Source organism: Pyrgilauda ruficollis, unplaced genomic scaffold (genome assembly GCF_017590135.1).
Source record: "Pyrgilauda ruficollis isolate IOZ18807 unplaced genomic scaffold, ASM1759013v1 scaffold25, whole genome shotgun sequence".
Taxonomy (NCBI): Eukaryota; Metazoa; Chordata; class Aves; order Passeriformes; family Passeridae; genus Pyrgilauda; species Pyrgilauda ruficollis.
This window is the reverse complement of record NW_024523822.1, coordinates 4,309,170-4,327,623: the sequence shown is the minus strand read 5'-3', so window position 1 is coordinate 4,327,623 and position 18,454 is coordinate 4,309,170. Positions and strand designations below refer to the sequence as shown.

The 18,454-nt window shown below is 36.5% G+C and overlaps 1 protein-coding gene across 6 annotated transcripts in view; it reads right to left on the bottom strand.

Annotated features, from left to right (window-relative positions):
- The window catches only part of PDE4D (phosphodiesterase 4D), a 306,758-nt gene that overhangs the window by 67,188 nt on the left and 221,116 nt on the right, over nucleotides 1-18,454 (bottom strand). For all 6 annotated transcript variants that reach the window (XM_041470893.1, XM_041470898.1, XM_041470896.1 and 3 more), the window contains 3 exons: nucleotides 16,719-16,755; nucleotides 14,327-14,400; nucleotides 13,478-13,527 (listed from right to left, as the gene is read on the bottom strand). In XM_041470893.1, coding sequence (XP_041326827.1) covers nucleotides 13,478-13,527; nucleotides 14,327-14,400; nucleotides 16,719-16,755 — 161 coding nt within the window. The remainder of the gene's footprint in view (nucleotides 1-13,477; nucleotides 13,528-14,326; nucleotides 14,401-16,718; nucleotides 16,756-18,454) is intronic.

The window sequence follows — 18,454 nt, the reverse complement described above, 5'->3', positions numbered from 1 at the left end:
GAGCAGGCGGCGGGCCGCGGCCCCTCCGGGCAGCCGGCACCACGGGGGGCTCAGTCGAGAGACAGGAAAAAGTTGTTTTCCTAGAGGCCCTGAAGGTTTGAACAATGCGGCTTCCAGCCGAAGTGTCTAAAACGTTCACCCCGGGGGGCTGAGTCTTTCCCCTTCCATGGTGGTGTCCTGCCGCACCTAGCACCCCTGATAGCACCACACCTAACAACAGCAGCAGGAGGATGAGAAGCACCTGGCACCGTATGGTTATTTTGGCACCATGGGTGATGGAGTTTGACAACTGACATTCCTCAGGGAGTATTTTAAGCTATAGGGATGCAATGCTTGAATGTTCAAGATGATGCTGGGAAAACCATGTAGAAAGAACAGGCATTAAGAAGCTTGTGTGGCAGCTGGGATGTCAAGGCCACTGATATGTAGGCAGGATATTGCATCAAACTGCAGACACTTTGTTGTAGAAAACAAAAGGGAAAAAGAACTTCTGAGAATTTATGAGATAAAACACATTCCAAGCCTGAACTGGTGAGAAACCATGGGAGAGGAGGACAGTGATTGGTTTGTCAGACTGGCTTGATGACATCAAGTCTTACAGGACCTACACTGAAATCTGCAGCATCCATATAGTGTGTCAGTCTGGTGTGCACCTCATAACATCTGACTCGGCTGATTGTCAGGTATCCTTATCAGCTGTTGCTATAAATGTCCCAAAATGTCTGTTCTTACATGCTTTCCTCTCCTGTCCAAACCCTTACTTTAAACAACACTTTATGTGTTGCTTATACCTCCCCAACATATTCTATATATACTCACATGTACAAAATCCAACAAACTCAATTTTATAAAATTATCCCAGTTTATTTCCTTGAATGTAAAGCAAAATTACCCTTTGAATGAAATGTATTTGCATCATTTAAGCCCCAGGTTTTTTATATACTAATATCAATTCCTGGATTATTTCTGATTTTACAGTCAGATACATTTTAACAAACAGTTTGCAACTGATGTACTTTGAACATAATGAATCATTAGCACTCCCACCCACCTAAAAGTGAGAGCCAAATGTTCAGTCCTAACAAAAATACTTGAAACTCCATTAGTTTTCAAAATAATTACAGCTGCTGGTCCTGTGTATGACTTCAGCCCACAAAGTGGGAAGTGGCACTTTGATGGACTTGCAGAGGCAAAGCATAACAGACTGACAGAGCTATAGACACACCTGCTGCTGCTGAGGTTCTTGCATTGTTTCATTGTAATATCTGCACTTCAAAAATATTGTTGTTACTTCTGTTTTAGAAAGCTTTTCTTCAAGTGCATGGTTATGCACACAGAATGAGATAGAAAAAGCATATAGAAATTATACATATTCCTTTTCTGCTAGTAAGCACATCACTCATTTCAGATGCTTTTTTTTTTTTTCAATTACAGGAAATCAGTAATTTCCACAGAAAGTAATAGGCTCAAAAAGGTAGAATTAGAAGAGAAAGGAGTGGAAATTTAGCAGCATTTTCTTAATCTGATAGTCATATTTTATTCTTGATCATGGTGACAGCTGTATCTTACAAGAATGAAGACAAATGTAAGGGAAGAAATAGAAAAACAGACCCTCTCCTATATCTATGTTCTTCAAAATAGTGATTCTTCCTCAGGAGGTCAGATGTGTTATAAAATTGTCCTGCTGCATCAACAGGATTAAGCTACAGTTGGCCTTTGCTTAAAAAAGACTGAAAAAACTGTCAAAAATGGTTTGAGGCAATCAGGCTTAATCCATTTACAGACAGCTCCCTAAAGCCAAGACTAAATTCTTTAATTTTTAAAATTGGACTGTTGTTGTCGTCACTCTTCCAGACACAGCAATAAAGGTGCAAATACTGACCAGCCACCACCTTTTTCAATGAAAAGAACTATAATACTACTAAGTGGTGAGTTGTGAGAGGACTGCTGTCATTCATACCACCTTTTTAGTGAGGTGAAAATATAGAGAAAGAGAAATGGAAAAAATTAAGTCAAATCTTGGCCAGGCCTGAAAAAATGTAATCAAATTCTACTCACAGGGGTTCTTACTTCAGTTCCAGACTGGACAGTCAAACCAAGAGCACTAACTGAGAAATGAGTGAAATGAAACCCAGGTTTCAGCTCAATAAAATATGCTATCAAAAATGGTTAGGATTCATGCATAATGGTCAATGACAGAATCTTGGAAAGCAATTTTCCCTGAATTCTGTTTACATTGAATGCAGTAGTTTTGAGATTGAGTGTAACTATCATCTCTGAATATGGAGTTTTATGCCAGAAGTCCATTGATACTGCCTGTGAACTCAAGAGTCTCTGGCTCTGGAAAAAATAATGTATTTGTTTATGTATAGATATCAAAAGAAATTCAGAAGTTACTGTGAGGGTTCTGAGATTAAGTCTATAAAAAATTCTGATTGTGTAACTCTTTCAAATGAGATAAGACTTTTATTTGCCTAGGATGTAGAATCCATTTAAGATCATCAATATAGCAGCAAAGACTAAAAATGGTCCCTACACCATATCAAGTTCCTTGTCTGTGCACTTAGAGGAGTAAATAAAATTTTAAAATTTACTCTTCTTATTAATATATTTAAAAAAATAAACTTGTAATGATTTTGAGTCCAATATGAAAGTAGTAGAACATTGAACTGGCAGGTAACTACCTATACACAGTAAATATGTACAGTGTTTCAGGATGGGACAACAATATATTAAATTGAAAGCAAAACAATTTAAAAATTAGAAGCTAGGTTATATTTTTTCCCCCAGAATTAGTAGCCAGAGGATATTTATTTCCTCAAGTGTAATTTTTTTCCTGGGTGTTTCTGGCAAACCCACCTAACAGCCACATGCACAGTGACAACCACTGATCCATGTTCTTTGCCTTAAGAGTAGTCTTGAAATTCCATTCCCATTTAGAGCTGTGGTGGACTACAGTCTGTTGTGCTAACATTTCCACTTCATAGGACAGCCTGACATTTATTCTCAGCTACACATTTCCAAAGTGTTAGTAACACTGAAGTCATGTTTTTATTACATGAGTTGCTGTAATGGCGAGAAGCAAAAAATTGAAGCCTTGAAATATGGCCAGATAGAAATAGTGGCTGTGTTAGTATCATGAATAACATTCTCTTCATGGAGAAACCCTTTACAGAAGGATACAGAAGCAGAAGCCCTTCCACCCTCCTCTTCCCCTTTAAAGGACAGTTTCTGTTTCCAGCCTTAGCTAACAGAACAGGCTATATGAAGTGAACAAAGTCAAGAACACTATTTCTGAGTCCTGTTCCTCTGCTAAACCAATTCCCAATTAAACATTAGATGTGGGGAACAATCTTTTCTAGGAAAAACTCAAGCTTTAGTTCATTGCGCGGGTTGCATAGACTAAAGCCTTTGTTAATGATCCTGTCACCTGGTAACTGCCCATTCTCCAGCAACACAACACAGAGACAAGTTTGAGAACTTCTAGAAGCAATCTTGTGGAAAGGAAAGTGGCTAGTATGGTCTTCATATTTATTTAAAGCTATGTTGCTACTGATGCCAGGGATCTGATCATAGGTAAACCAGCTTTAATGTGCCAGCCATGAATCTGTGAGACTCTGGGCTTTAGCCTGGGGATTTACTAACACTGAGCATTTATTCTGGTGGATGAAAGTCACACTGCACTTCACCTCTGTTGGTGTCTGCTCACTAAACAAAATGAGCTGAGAGGTATTTATACATCTTGTAGTCCTCCTCATTCACAAGGCTGCCTGAGAATGCACTAGGGAGGCTCTTTCCCTGCACTGAAATACTAACACTAGCTTCCAAATAACTTTGTCTAAGCACTGCCAGATGGGGAGCTAATCAGTAACTCAGTAGAATGGTAATCTGCCTTTTCCACCAACTTGCTGAACAAATGTAAAAAAAATTACATAAATTACATTTTATTTGGAGAAAGATGCATTTTTATGGTGTATTTTTGACTGATGGAGTTGTTACTTTGAAAGAACTATATTTTTAAAGAAAATTTTTATTATATTTTGATTTCCTTCTATGGAATTTTAGTCTTTAGAATACTTATGTAAACCTTTTTTATTTTCCAAAGTGACCATTCTAGATGTTTTGTAATTCAGCTCTGCAGGATTGAGCTGCGATTGGAAATAATGCTTGCAGAAGTACCACTTACAGAACCATCAATGCATACAGTTTTCAAAAATAAATGCATGCGAATAAATTTATGTATACTATGAAGCAGAAAAATATATTTTTAACAGCCAATCTTCAAAGAAATTGAATACAATCTTGGAAAATATGTGCGATTTTACTAGCCCTTTTTTACAGAGAAGACTACCACTTTTTTTTGGAGAAAAGAGTTTTCAAAGTAGAACTGGCCACTGGTCTTACCACAAACATATTATTCATTGAAGCAACATTTATTCCTTTGAGCATCAACTCTGTCTTTCAGTGGGTATGTTTAGAAAATAGTACTTGTGGAACAGAATTGTGCCCTTGTCTTTTGGAGTGTGTACTGAGACTACAAGGAGCCTCTTTCTTCCTAGTAACTTCACACCACAATGGCTTTTCACTGCATCGTATCTTACAGCCTCCCCTACCTCCTAGGGAAGAAATAAACCAAACACAAAACAGAAGTCAAGGGAGTATAAATCTGCAAGGAGGGTGGAACTGCACTAGACCAAGGAAAAGTGTTGTAAAGGACTAATTGGTGCTGCAGTTTCAGATTTTACTCAGCAAAGCAAAAAGTGGGAGATTTCATAATGAGAATCAGCAGAAGCAAGGCAAACAGACTTTGGTTTCACAATATCATACAGTGAATATCTATGGCTGATAGGTAACATGCTTACATACATTTCCAAACAGCAGAAGCATGTGATAACAGCATGGTTTAACCACTTGACTAGTTTTTTTCCATGTGACAGTCATATGCATACTAAGTCAGCTGCTTGCTCTTTGAAAATACCACCTCAAACTGCAAAAACGTATATGGCTGTAGGACTAACACTTCTCTGCTCACCTCCTTTATGTGATAGGTTTTCAGAGTTGAAGATCGCATGAGGAATGATGAGATTAAAACAAACAGGTCAGATTGTGATGAGATTCATGAGACGAAATTTTATGAGATTCAAATTCTCATTATTTTATATCTGATCTGCAAAAAATATTTTTTGAGATTCACCCTCAAACATACCAAAAAAAAAAAAAAAAGATGGAAGTCACCAGAGAAGAAATGTATTTCTGCAACTGAAATGCTGAAATAGGTCATACATACATACAGGGCAGAGAAAGGGCAGAATACAAAACACAATTTGGGGGTCAGATAGCATTTGCTGTTGCTTGTATTAGCTGCAATCCAATGTAAAAGAATTAACCAACACAAAATTCTGATTTTTCTTTTTCCCTTTTAAAAGAAGAGTTCAAACCCAGAAGTATTACTAGCAAAACCCACCACATTCCTTCCAAACCAAATACTGTTTTCTTTCCCATTAGTTGCCTATTGTCATCTGTTGTACCTTCCCAAATCCTGCTGGTAACATTTAGGTAGCTCAGCTTTCCAGGTTGTGAAACTCTTGTTTGATTTTCTCCTTCATTTCTATGGCACAGACTTCTTCCTAGGCTTTTTATTCTAGTCATCTTTGTACTCCTTAAATTAGACACTAATTAGTCAATAGTTCTTATAGTATGTGCACTGTGTTATTAGCATATGACTTACTTAGTACAAGGGGAATTTGTAAATGCTTGCTAATCCAATAGTCACTTCTGTAACATACTCCTGATTTAATTCACATTTTTTTAGTATAGTAGCAAGCAATATAGTGGCTAAATTCACTCACTTGGATATAATCCTACCTTGCTTATTGTAATTAAGAAAATAAACCTTTTATTTTTATCATAATATCCTATGATTTAAGAGATAGATCCTACATTTTTGTCTCTCATCTGTATTTTTTATTTGGTTTAACATCTGTCCAAATTCATATCTAATTTAAATGTTCAAATATAAATATCACTGCAGAAAATAATTTAAAATACTGTGTGCAGAAGGAATAATTAATCAGCTTGGCAATTTTATGCTAACATTATGCAAATATTTGGAAATAGTTTTTAATATTTCATAGCAACAAAACTATGTGCATGTGACCACAGCTACTTCATTAACTCAGAATATCATCATAATGGGAATAAAATCAAGATTTTCCTAGTACAAAAAAAAGTTTGCCTCTACTGAAATAGAGATAACCTTCTTAACTGTGAGCTGATTAAGGACTATGACAAAAGAACATAAATTTTACAATTCTATTAACAGAAAGCAAGAGTCATTGAGCTATGAAAACCTGGCTGAGTACTATGGTTTGGGTTTGATTAGGAAATTTTAAAGTCATACCTTGGCACACACATTTAACTTTTCAAGTGAAAGTTCTCCAGTAAAAAACTACTGTCTCTTTCACTGCCTCCCATCATTCCTCCAAAGGGCCCAAAGTCAAATTTGGTAAAATTTTCACTGCAACTCTTCCCTGACAAGTTTCTGGTAAAGAATACTTTAGAATATTTGGGACCATGCTCGGCTGCCCATTGCTGGTGTTTCTCATGGATAGTTACACCAAAGTAATGTCCACTGGATAACTCAAGATTTTGCACATGCAATGTTTTGGGCCTTTGCAGAGCATGTGGTTTCCCTGAGACACCTGCTTGCCTCCCCTGACTATAAAGAATGCTTCTGGGTGTTCAGAGGGATTTGATACCAAGAGAGTCATCTGGAAGCATGAAGCACGGGGGCATGTCTGAATACATGTATGCCAACCAGTTGCTTCCATGATGACCAGTTTCCACTATCAAAGATTTTCTGAGCTGAGTTACTGAACATTGGAAAAAAAAGGTCTTTTTGCAGGAATATGTTGTAACTTTTGGCCTGAGAGCAGAAGACTGAATATTAGGTGCTGCTTATTCTTGAAATTTTTAATCCTAGTTCCTGAGAAAGTGCAGTAGGCACAAGTGGATATTCGTACCACCAGACCTGGAATTACACCTTTCAGCTAAGATGAGTCATTTTGCAGGATGTAAAATACACAAGGCCAGAGAGAGAAAATACAAAAAAGGGAGACTTTGTTGTAGCTTGTCTCCAGGGCTCTCTGACCACGGCTTCTGGCAGCTCTGATTCACTGCTGTGTTCAGGCTCCTTACTCAGGAGCCTGCATATAACAAAAGCAGAATTTATGCACTTTAGTGGGTGATTTCAATGTAGCCCTTAATTTTTAAATGGATGCTCAGGAAAATGAATAGGCTTGAATAGGCCAGTTTCTCAGTAATCTATTAAAGGAAAAAATATCCACTTTCAAATAAATCTTTTAGACTGGGCAGGTGATAATGTGTCCCTGATCAGAAATGAAGATGTGGAAAGAAGGTACACTCAGACTGCAACCAAGTCATACCAGAAGCCACATCGCTTCAGTTTTATTTTCTGTATTCATCAGACAAGGGACTGCATTTGTAATAGGAAGGAGAAAAATGACACAGGCAAGAGTCCTATTTTTCTTTCTGATTCTTCTCAGCTCTCTCCTAAAAACCCAACTATGTTTCACTCTTTTCAGTTGTTTTTCTGTTGTTATGAATACAATAAATACAGCCTGGGGTCATGTACAGTTCTCTGCTGTGCTACACTACCAGCGCACTACCAGTAAGGGACAGAGGCTGAAAGGAGAAGAAGCACATGAAGCTTGTCACCCTGTCTCTCTTTCCAGTGAAGTGGACAGTTTGGGTGAAACAATGATATAAGGACTTTTACTGGTGCAGCAAAATATGAGACCAATTTGAAAGTAAGAAGCAAAGATTTATGTGGGGTTGCGTATCAGATTATTGATGTGGAGATCGATAATGCCTCTGATGTTTTCTTTTTAAATGTATTCCTAGTCTAACTCCAAAATATGTGAGTCTGAAACAAAATCAAGGCTCTACTATGCTTCAGTCTTATGAAAAGTAGCCTGAAGTGCTAGATGAAGATAAAAAGCAAAGGTCAGCCCTATGATGGGTTCTAGTCTCTATGGACTTTAATAACCACCACATATTTCTACTGAAACAGACTGTTGAAAAATTGAATTCATACACAAGAACGCAGTGTTGTTGTCTACACACTGCAAAACATCTCTTTTTATTTTCTAATTTTTGTTTCAAATGGTTAATTTTAATTACATGAGCATTCTTGCCAGGCATCTCGTAAACTATGACATATATTCCTTTGTTTAACTTTCTATTTTATGAAAGCTTACATATTTGCCTATCAGGTATCAATGTTGAAGGGTACTATTCAAATATAGAGAGTGTCTATTTTGTGCCCTGATTTTATTCGCTTCCTTGAATGTGAGATGATACACGAACAGCTTATCTGGTTCAAAACCATGTCCGTGTTCTTCCTGCTGTTCTGCCTTAAGGTTAATCACTGTTCTACAAACCCATTCACCCTAAAAGAGCCCTACATATAGATTTCATTTGAAGCTTTTGAGTTAGAAAACTTTTTCAACATTAATTAAAACTCTACAAATCGAGATGAAGAAAGCATTCAGCAAGCCTTCACAGTTGTATCCTGTTAATAACAGTCTCTTCCCTAAACTAATGGGGTTGAACTGGAGACAATACTTTTTGAAAAGGAAAACCAGCTTACTAAATGACTCCATTTAAGCAGCTATTTTTTAAATTGTAGCTCATGAAAGTACTGCACCAGCTATGACACTGTGAAGCTTTTTTTTCTGAATGCAAGCAAATATGGATTCCATTTATTAATATCAAATGCTCACAAACTCTGCATGTGCAAACTCTGCTAATTCAGCCCCAAAGATGAGGAAATCTCTCTGGGTGGGGAGGTGACTGCAGGCTCTCTAATGCCTTACCTGTTAGCTGCATACTTTACTTCTTATGGGTCAGGGGATGTACGAATGAATTTCAGTCTGAATGTAATTTGTGCTCTGTATCTCACAAAGTAATATGATTTTGTTTGTGTTGTGGCTAACAAGGCTAAAAGTGAGATAACTCTCTGGTGATCATGACCTAGATAAGGACTTTTAATGATTAACTGAAAAGAGTACCTGATGTAAATATGGCTGTTTTTCAAATCTGTCCTATTTACAAAAAATATTATTGATTGTTTAAGAAAACAATATACAGGTCACTTTAAAGCGCTTTTCACAGTAATGATGGGGAACTGATTCAACTCCACTAGAATTGTTCAACTCCACTACAGCTGATGATTATCAATCCTATATTCAAAGCCCTTGTTGGAAAAATTGTGAGCTTGTTTTGCAAAAAAGAGGATGAAACTAACTAAACCAACCAACATCTGAATTGCTACTTAGTTACTGAACTTCGTGGGTCAGATGGAGGGATTTCAATGGAAGCTAAATCTGAATATTCTCTGAGCTGCAAAATATAAATGTTTCTTTTTCTCTACTATTAGAATTCACAGAATCATAAAACGGTTTGGGTTGGAAAATACTTTAAAGATCATCTAGTTTCAACACCTTCCACTACAACAGGTTGCTCAGAGCCTCTGCTCAAACACTTCCATGGATGGGGCATTCAGACCTTCTCTGGGCAACCTGTTTCAGGGCCTCACCACCCTCAGAATTTCTTCCTAATGTCTACTGTAAATCTGCCCTCTTTCAGCTTAAAATAATTTGCCCTTGTCCTGTCATGACAAACAGCTGTAAAGAGTCCCTTTTCAGCTTTCCTGTAGGCCCCTTTATGTACTTAAGGCTTGTATTTGATATTACTTATGTAAAATCACCCTTCACTTCTCTGAACAGAGCAACACAAATCTTCACAGGAGAGGTGCTCCAGCTCTCTCTGATCATCCCTGATCATGGCTTTCTCTGGACTAGCTCAAGCAGGTACTCTCTTCATCTGTGCTGGGGGGCCCAGATCTAGGTGCAGTACTCCAGGTGAGGTCTCATGCAAAGACTTCAGCAAGGCCTTCAACACTGTCTCTCACAATGTCATCACAAGCAAACTCTGAAGTGTGGGCTGGATGGGTGGAAAGAATTGTAGAATAAAACTGGCAAGCTCAATCATCAAGTCACAGATAGTTTTGGGGTTTTTTAAAACAAAATATTTGTATTTTGCTGGTTGTGTTAAGAGAATTACTGTCAGTTTGAAATTAAACACCAGAAAATATGATTCATAGTGAGAGAAACCTCTCTTTTGGTTGAGGTACAGACCACCAAGCATGAGAGAACTGTTCAGCAAACCCTGTTATTCCAGGCTGGTCTTAGTCACGAGAGAGAGATGGCACTTGTAGGAAATTTATATCCCTTTGAAGACTTCTAACAGAAGTTTTCATCTCTGTTTGTTCATACTGACTATAGTTAAAATTCATATTTACATCCTAGAGTCTAAAGAAAGTATGAAAGGTGTCATCTAAAAATTCTATTGTTACATGAAAAGCTCCCATGTCGTGCCCCCTAATTTGTCTGCAAAAGGAACACAGCATGCTGTAGCATAGTTGTCTGATAATGAGCATGGTAGTGTATGCCATTGATATTCATTAGCTTCTTTCAACACAGTTTCCAATAAGGATTCATGTGGATATACTGAATAGAAAAGACTTTATTTTGATCATGACTGCTACATATTTACATTGAAAAATCACCATAAATTTTAAGGCTACCATGGTGGATGTTGCTTCTAAGAATTTGAACAGATGATTCCTGTGCTGTTTCACTTCTTATTGTCATAGTTTCTTACTTTTTTGCTAAGGTATGCTGCCACAGACTTATGCCTCATGGTGAGTTCTTAAAATAGCAAATGAGAGGATTTTGCTCTTGCTTTTTTAGTTACTTGGCTTTACCAGATTGCTTTTCATGTTTCCTTTGTTGGTACCCCCATATCTTCTGCAGTAGTTCCCTTCTGTGATCATCCCTTTCCTCAGAGAGAATCTTCCCAGAGACACATCTTTCAGGAAGTTTAGCAACATAAAATCTCCATCTTAAGTGTCTGTTTGCTGGTTTGTAATCAATATAGCTTAGTGACACTGTGCCCTCCAGTCACCTAGATTGCTATCTTGCCAGTAAGTTCTTGCTGAGACTGCAAGCTGAGCCATGTAGATGACATTATGAGGCTCTTCCCTAGCTGGTGTATTTTTCTGGATACTCCATGACACAAATTATGAGAACAGCAAAACCAGGAGGATTTCTCAGCAGGCAGGATCTCTATAAGCTACATTTTGAATGTTCCCCACAAGAATTCAAAAAAACTTAGTAGCATCTGAAAGGGCTTTCAATTATTCTGTGAATTATAGCAGAAGGGTTTTTAATCTTCCTTCTTAACATCTGTTAACAGCTGTTAAGACATTTTACTAGGATTCTATATGCCCCAAGAACAAACCTATGCATATTTCTGCACCGATGCCATGAAATTTGTTGCCATGGAAATATCAAAACCAGCTTATAACTAAGAACAGGCAAACCTTTTCATGCAAAATAGTATCCAGCCTCAATTTCCATTCAATAGTCAAAATGAATTGTAGCCATTTTTGTGCTTTATAGTGGCTTCATATCTTTGTTATATCATTAAAGTCTTTCAACCACTTATATCCAGTGCACACAGGCTCCAGATCCATTTCAATGCATAATTTGGGCACAGAAATTCCAGCAGCATCTCTGAGAAATCAGACTAAACTAAATTATATTAAATTATCCTTACCATTCTTTGCCTTTTCTTGCTGCCTTTGAATTTATTGGCAAAGAAAAATTTTCTAGATTAACTGGAGAGCAGACTGAAGTACCTTCTTTCTAAACTTTAAAATTTCAGATTATTAATGGCTGACATGTAGAGTACACTCTGAGGATTAACTGAAAGGAAACCTTCAGATCAGGGGGAATTTAAAAAGAGCAACAGCATCTTCCAACAGAGAGTGCCTTGGGTCCTGCTGTCTGAGCAGCTTCTCCTGCTGGAGAAAAGAAGTTGACCTCAGGCAAATAGCTGTGGCAGAGCATGTAAGGTAGTGTTCACAGGCATGCACATCTTCTCTTCTGGATATAATTTTATTTTACTGTCATGAATTTCACTATGTTTTCTAAAGTTAGTTCCTTGGAGTTAAAGAATGAGCCCTATATTTGAATATCTCTGTCTCTAGTTAACATATTTCTGGATAACTGTGCTATGAGACAAAACACAAAATCAAAAATAGATATAATATCCATAACTGAAATGGTTTATAGAGAGCAATTTGAAACCAATGCACAGAATTACCTCTTCAAGAAATATATTAACAAAGGATCATTAATAGAATTTGTCTATATATATAGATATATCTTCTTTCTATTATTTAATTAACATGATGCTTTTCTGTTTATAGTATAGATTTAAACACATAAACTTCTATCCCCTGATGAGCCTACACACAAATGTTCATATTGAATGAGTTCCTAGAAGAATAAAACTGTACAGAACTGCCAAGACTGGGTCCTTTTAAGGTGAGAGGTTAGCTGAAAAAACCCATTGATTTAACACATTCCAGAGCCTAAAGGCAGAAACTACTGAACATTGAAAAGCTACACTGCTCCTCAAAATTGCTGAAGTATCATTTCTTATTTAGAGATACAAATGTATAATTCAATTAAAAAGATGAGGCATTTTGAAAATTACAGAAAATTGCATTTCTGGTTGTTGTTTAAATGATAATTTGCCTGTTTAGTAAGTGTCTGTATACTTTCATCAAGAAAAGCAAATGCTCTTCACTCTGACAGAATATGATAGAGAAAGTAATACCCGGAGAATTACACAGTGTAAGTTGTGAATTAACACGATGTAAAAAATATGGGGTTCAATAAAGTGTATTTCCATAAAGACATCCAAGATGAAGTTGTCATCAAAACAACCAAAAGTAGCGTGGGGTAAAATTTTCCAAAATATTAATGTAATTTACACTGCTAGTCTTGTTTTAAAGTCAATGTTTACTTAGAAATAATACTATCTTTTAAAAGAAAATTTCTTTCTCATACAAATGTTATAAAAATAGGACTTACAATTCTAAATCAGAAAATTCCATTTTGAACATTTCTCCTTGTAGCATCAGCACTTTTAAAGTGAAGATTTTGTGTCTGCATTGCTACATAACTCTATGTCCCAAAAAGAAAGATTAATGGATTCCTCATATCAGTTTTTTCTGCTAGATTTCCTTGCAAAAAGTTACTAACTAATTTATTAACAACATGGTCACATACTGGTATATAAGGAAAGATAATTGGGAAGGAATTTAAAATAAAACTGGAATAATAAAATAGAAATCAGAAGTTAACAGGACAGAACACTACAAGTCACCAATTTGAGTCACTGTGTGACTCAAAAACTCAAAGCCTTTTTAATAAAACAGATATAGGGATATGAACGGATGTAAGTATATGAAGCAATATATATTTACTATTATAAAATGCATTTTTCAGTTATATGCTTTCTATAAATCAATTATTCTTACCTGTTATAGCTGCTTTGTTAATAGATGGTTGGCTACACATTGGTGATCTTCTGTTAAAAAGGAAATGAAAAAAGGTTTAAGCCTGAAAAATGCACTGATCACTGAATTCTTGAACAATACAACAGAAAATATATTACCTGGGAATTTATTTGGGAACTTCAGGACAGGAATATTTTAGAAACTTACAGGTTTACTAAAAACCTGCCTAATCACATCTAGAGCAAATGCATAGCTTGAAATGTGACTTATAATTCAATGACAATCATTTCTTTGGAATGCTAATTACTTCTAGGTCTCGAGATGCATGCTTTGGGTGAGGGAAGTAACTTCTCTACATTTGCCAGTGTAACTAACATTACTGTTAACTGTGATGCTGTAACATGAGTGGAGAGAGATCATATTTATGCTGCCTAACTTATAGTTATGAACTACTGTGGATAGGTAGGGTATCACTACCTTGAATGAATGGAGTTCTAGGTTCAGATCATGCAAGCAGATCTCAGTGAGTGCAGCTGTCTGCTCACTCTGTTTCATTTGCAATACTCAGACTGTGCCTGAATGGTCATCTTTGAATGATCTTAGACATATCACTATCTAAAATCACATAAGGTGAAAAAACCTACTCCAGGTTTCTGCAAGGACAACAATTGAAGGATCAATTAGAAGGCAAGGAAGCTATTGTCTCAGCCACCAACTATAACATCTTTAGGGAATTATAAACTTATTCCTCATCATTGTTTTATGCAGATTTGGTGGCACAGACTGAAATCTATAACTCCTATTTGTCTCCTAGCTTACATTAAAAAAGTGCCACTGCAAAAAGTTCAGTGGCCAAAAAATGACACTCACTTGCTGGGTGCCCGGTCTTGTAAATTGGTTAATGCAGCAAAATTATTCCGGACAGTACGCAGGCTGGCCAGAACCTGGAACAAAAAAAGTGGTGTCAGTATCAATTTCTGCATAAGTGAGACTGATCTCTGCTCCACTGTGGTGAAAGAAAATGGAAAGCACGTTGCAAAACCACTGCAAAAGTTTTCCTGGGCACGTTAGTCTGGAACCTTTGGCTATTATTTGACAATAATACGCCTGTAATACAAAGGCAGTAGTTTACATCTATTTTTTTGTTCCCCTCACAAACAACTCATTTGCTGTCTGAAGGCAGGCTGACTTGCAGGGGAGGAAAGTTCTTTTTAAATAATTCTATTTATTTCTTTAAAATAACAAGAAAAGCATTTGAGTCTGGAAGATAATAGCCCATTCAACTCAAATATTTCATGCATACAAAATAATCACAAAATCTTAATTTGCAGTTCAGTCCCCATAAACTCCAAAGGACAAATGGAATGAGATTGTTGAGACTGCTAGGAAAGGAAAAAAGCAAAAGTGTCTCCTCTAAGAGGCACAATTGATTTAGGGACTTAGTGCAGAAGGCCAGAAAAAGAGGAAGTTGCCCCCTGAGAATGCAGGAAAAGTCTGCAGGCTCTTACAAGCTTTACTCATTGGAAAAGACAACATAGATTAACTGCTTCCTTTCTGGACTTAACTTCATGCAAGATAGCAGACAGTGAATGTAGTGAAGTGTCTTCAATTATAAGTGGCATAGGCACTCTCTTCTGAAGGCAGCTGGGCAACATGCAAAAGATTTTGTGCCATGTGAGGGTAAAAAGATGAACCTCTCTCTCAGGAGAGAGGTTGTTCAGCTGATGTCAGAGAGGAATTGTGAGTTTATTGGGGCTAGGCTGGAAATGGGAGAAAGCAGAAACACTAATCACTGGTATGTCTTTGCAGAAGTTGTAAATTTTTTTTTTCTCAGCCCAGACTGGGCTGGGTTCCTGGTGAAGCCATCTGAAGAATAATGAAAGCAGCAATGAGAAGCTGGGTTTCAGAGATCTGAGTTGAGGAGTGCACAGCCCTCTTTTCATAGCACCTTAAATGTATACTGGAGGTAGGAAGTGAGTAGGACACTGAAGAAAAAAAAGAATAAACTAATGAAAGTTTGTAACAGAAAGTATTTAAGAATTAGCAATGACTGGCAGTGGTCAAATTATTGGAGGTAAATTCCAAAGAAGTTAAGATAATAAAAATATATTTGGCTAATTAAATAGTATTAATTTTGCAATATTTTTATTTCCAAAAATCAGGAAGCAAACTGACTTGTTTTTAATTCAGCATGGATTAAAACCAATTATATAAGTCATCAAATCTGCATATTCAGGGTGCAGTGAAGATTTCAGAGTATTTCATAAAAGGCCCTTGCTTTTCTCTGCTAGTAAAAGATGATGGTTTTATTCATAATAAGGATTTGATTGAGTCTTATAAACACTGAATCTCTTTTCAATATAATTGAATATATAATAAAGTATTTAATGAATATACTTTTAATAGCTTATTATTTGACCAAAGCAACCTGCATAGTGTGGCTGAAGCTGCCACATATGTTTAGATGTGGCATATGTGTTATACATATATATGACATATGATGTATATAATATGATATAGGATATATATATATATGATATATATTATATATCATATATATGATACATTGTATATATTATATATTATATATATTATATTCTTATAATATTCTTATTTGACACTGCTGTGTGACTTTTTCTTTCCATTCACCTTCAACCACATATGACTTCATAATTACAGTAATTTGACTTAAATTCCTATCTGTTTTGGAGTAAAACCCATCATCAGGAGTTCAAAGAAAAGCAATGTTAATTTTTCATACTTTATAAGGAAGCTCTCTTGTGAAAAACTGTGGCTTTTTATTCTGAATAATAAAGAATTTTGAACTGGTATTTTATAAACCAGAATCTGAATAGAAAAAACAAACCTGGTTTTGTAAGGGAACATAAGTGTTCTGGGTAAAATTTATCTCATTTCTAAAAATCTCATTGTATTTTATTCATAAAAGATGTTCAAGTGGAGAAATTGTAATTTAATAAATGACAGAACAGGAATCAGAGATTTGTCTTAATCAAGAATGCCTGCTACAGTATTTGGAAGAGATCAAAGGTGTTTGTCGTGCTGTGGCACTTCAACTTTTCAGATAATCAAAAAGTGCTAAGAGAGGTATAGTTAACAGAGTGGGAGGTTTACGACTTTCTGTTGAAACACTTTTCTTGTTTCAGGCAAACATATATAATATCAACAACAGAAAACAACTGGTTTGGCCATTTTGTCTTTAAATTACAAGGCCACATGAGAAATATGACAAAGCTGTTCCTACCTGAGCAAATGGTGTCACAATCAAGTCATCTCCATGTCTGAAAAAAAAATAAGCAGAGTTGTAAGTTAGGTATCACCAAAAATTTTCTGCTTTAACAGAAAGAAAATCAGGTTTTACAATGCAGTATAGGTAATTCCAGTTTTATCCTTCTTCAGTTACACTTCATTATTGCTCCACACATATTTTGAAAAGCAAGTATCAACTTAGTTATTACCCAGCTGCCTTGCAAGTCTATGGGAATGTTCACAGACCAGCCTCTTTCTGTGCTGTGGGTATGGCAGGTGACTGACCATCCGGGATTAATCTACAGACATGTCACCCCAAAGGATAGAGGTGAATGTTCCAAAAGTGACCCTGTGGAGGGTTGTCACCAGGCTTGTGAGGACAGAACAGGTGGGTGGCTGGGAGGCACATCACAGATGAATAAAAACCTACTAAAATTTCCAAACTGACTGAGACTTCTGCAGTTATAGGGTCTGTGACCAAGGATGTGCTGTCACTGTGACAACCTCACCTCCATGGGAAGGATGCATGGACAAGGTGCCAAGATGGCCCACGGTAGGACAAAAGGCAGGAAGAGAAAATGGGATTCCTACTCTTCAGCATGAAAAACTACTAGTTGAAATGGTTGTCAAAAACTACAGTCCTGTAAACACAAGTAGACAGAAGGGCACAAAAGTGGCATCTGCAGCACTGAGGATATAGAGTCAAAACATAGGGACATGAAAATTTTTAGTTATCCTATATAGTATATGGCAGCAATCAAGGTGAAAAGAAATTTTCCAAAGGCAAAATGCCAATATGCTTTTAATTTTCTTGTACTTCCCTGTAGTGAATTTATCATAAGTAGCAAGTTCCAACTTCTAACAGAAACTACCATTGATTTGGTGCTATTTTACTGTTATTTAAGTTTAAGCATAAAATATGAGTTTTGAACATTGGATTTGAAGTCCATGAAAATATAATCAGAAAAAGGGTGATAAATGGAGAAATGTGACTTGTGGTTGATTTGCTACAACACTATTCTTATAATTTGTATAGTGTCCACAAGACAGCAATGGTTTGCAGGTATTGCAAGAACCTAATTAAAAAGCAGTATGTGCAATCTGTACAGCAGTACAATCAGTCTGTAAGGATGAAACAAAACTCCCCAATATTCAAGATCATCAGAATATTTAATAACTCTGATTTTTATTATCAACTCTTTTATTCCTTTTGTAATAGAAGAATGGATTTTTAAACACCCTGTGGAAGAAATCTGCACTTTGAACACATTCTTTGCAGGAGTGGTTGGAATAGGGTGTTGCTTCAGGTGAAACCAGACTGGACAGAAAGCATATAAGCCTGACTCTTAGAACAAATCAAAAGAAACGTGCCCTCCATAGGAGGAACTCAGAGGTATTAATTGCTCAGGGAAGCCAAATCCAGTCGGGTATAATAGAAAACATGAATCAGCCCAGAGCATTAGCAGGGGAGTTAATGACCAGCTGGGTTTAGTACCTCTTTATGTTTTCATTGAGTCAGGAAAACATCAGCAAATGCCCTACACTATAATTTTAGATAAGGGTTGCTTAATGAATTACACAAAGGCTTTAGCAGAAGATAAGCCAAGTGCCTTTTTTTCTTTTTTCTATCCTGTTCTCCACTGAAAGAGAGTGTGACTATGCTACTTCACTTCCAGGAAAATTATGCTCTTTGTCTTCGAGTTCTGTGAAATGGCATTATCTGATATATGA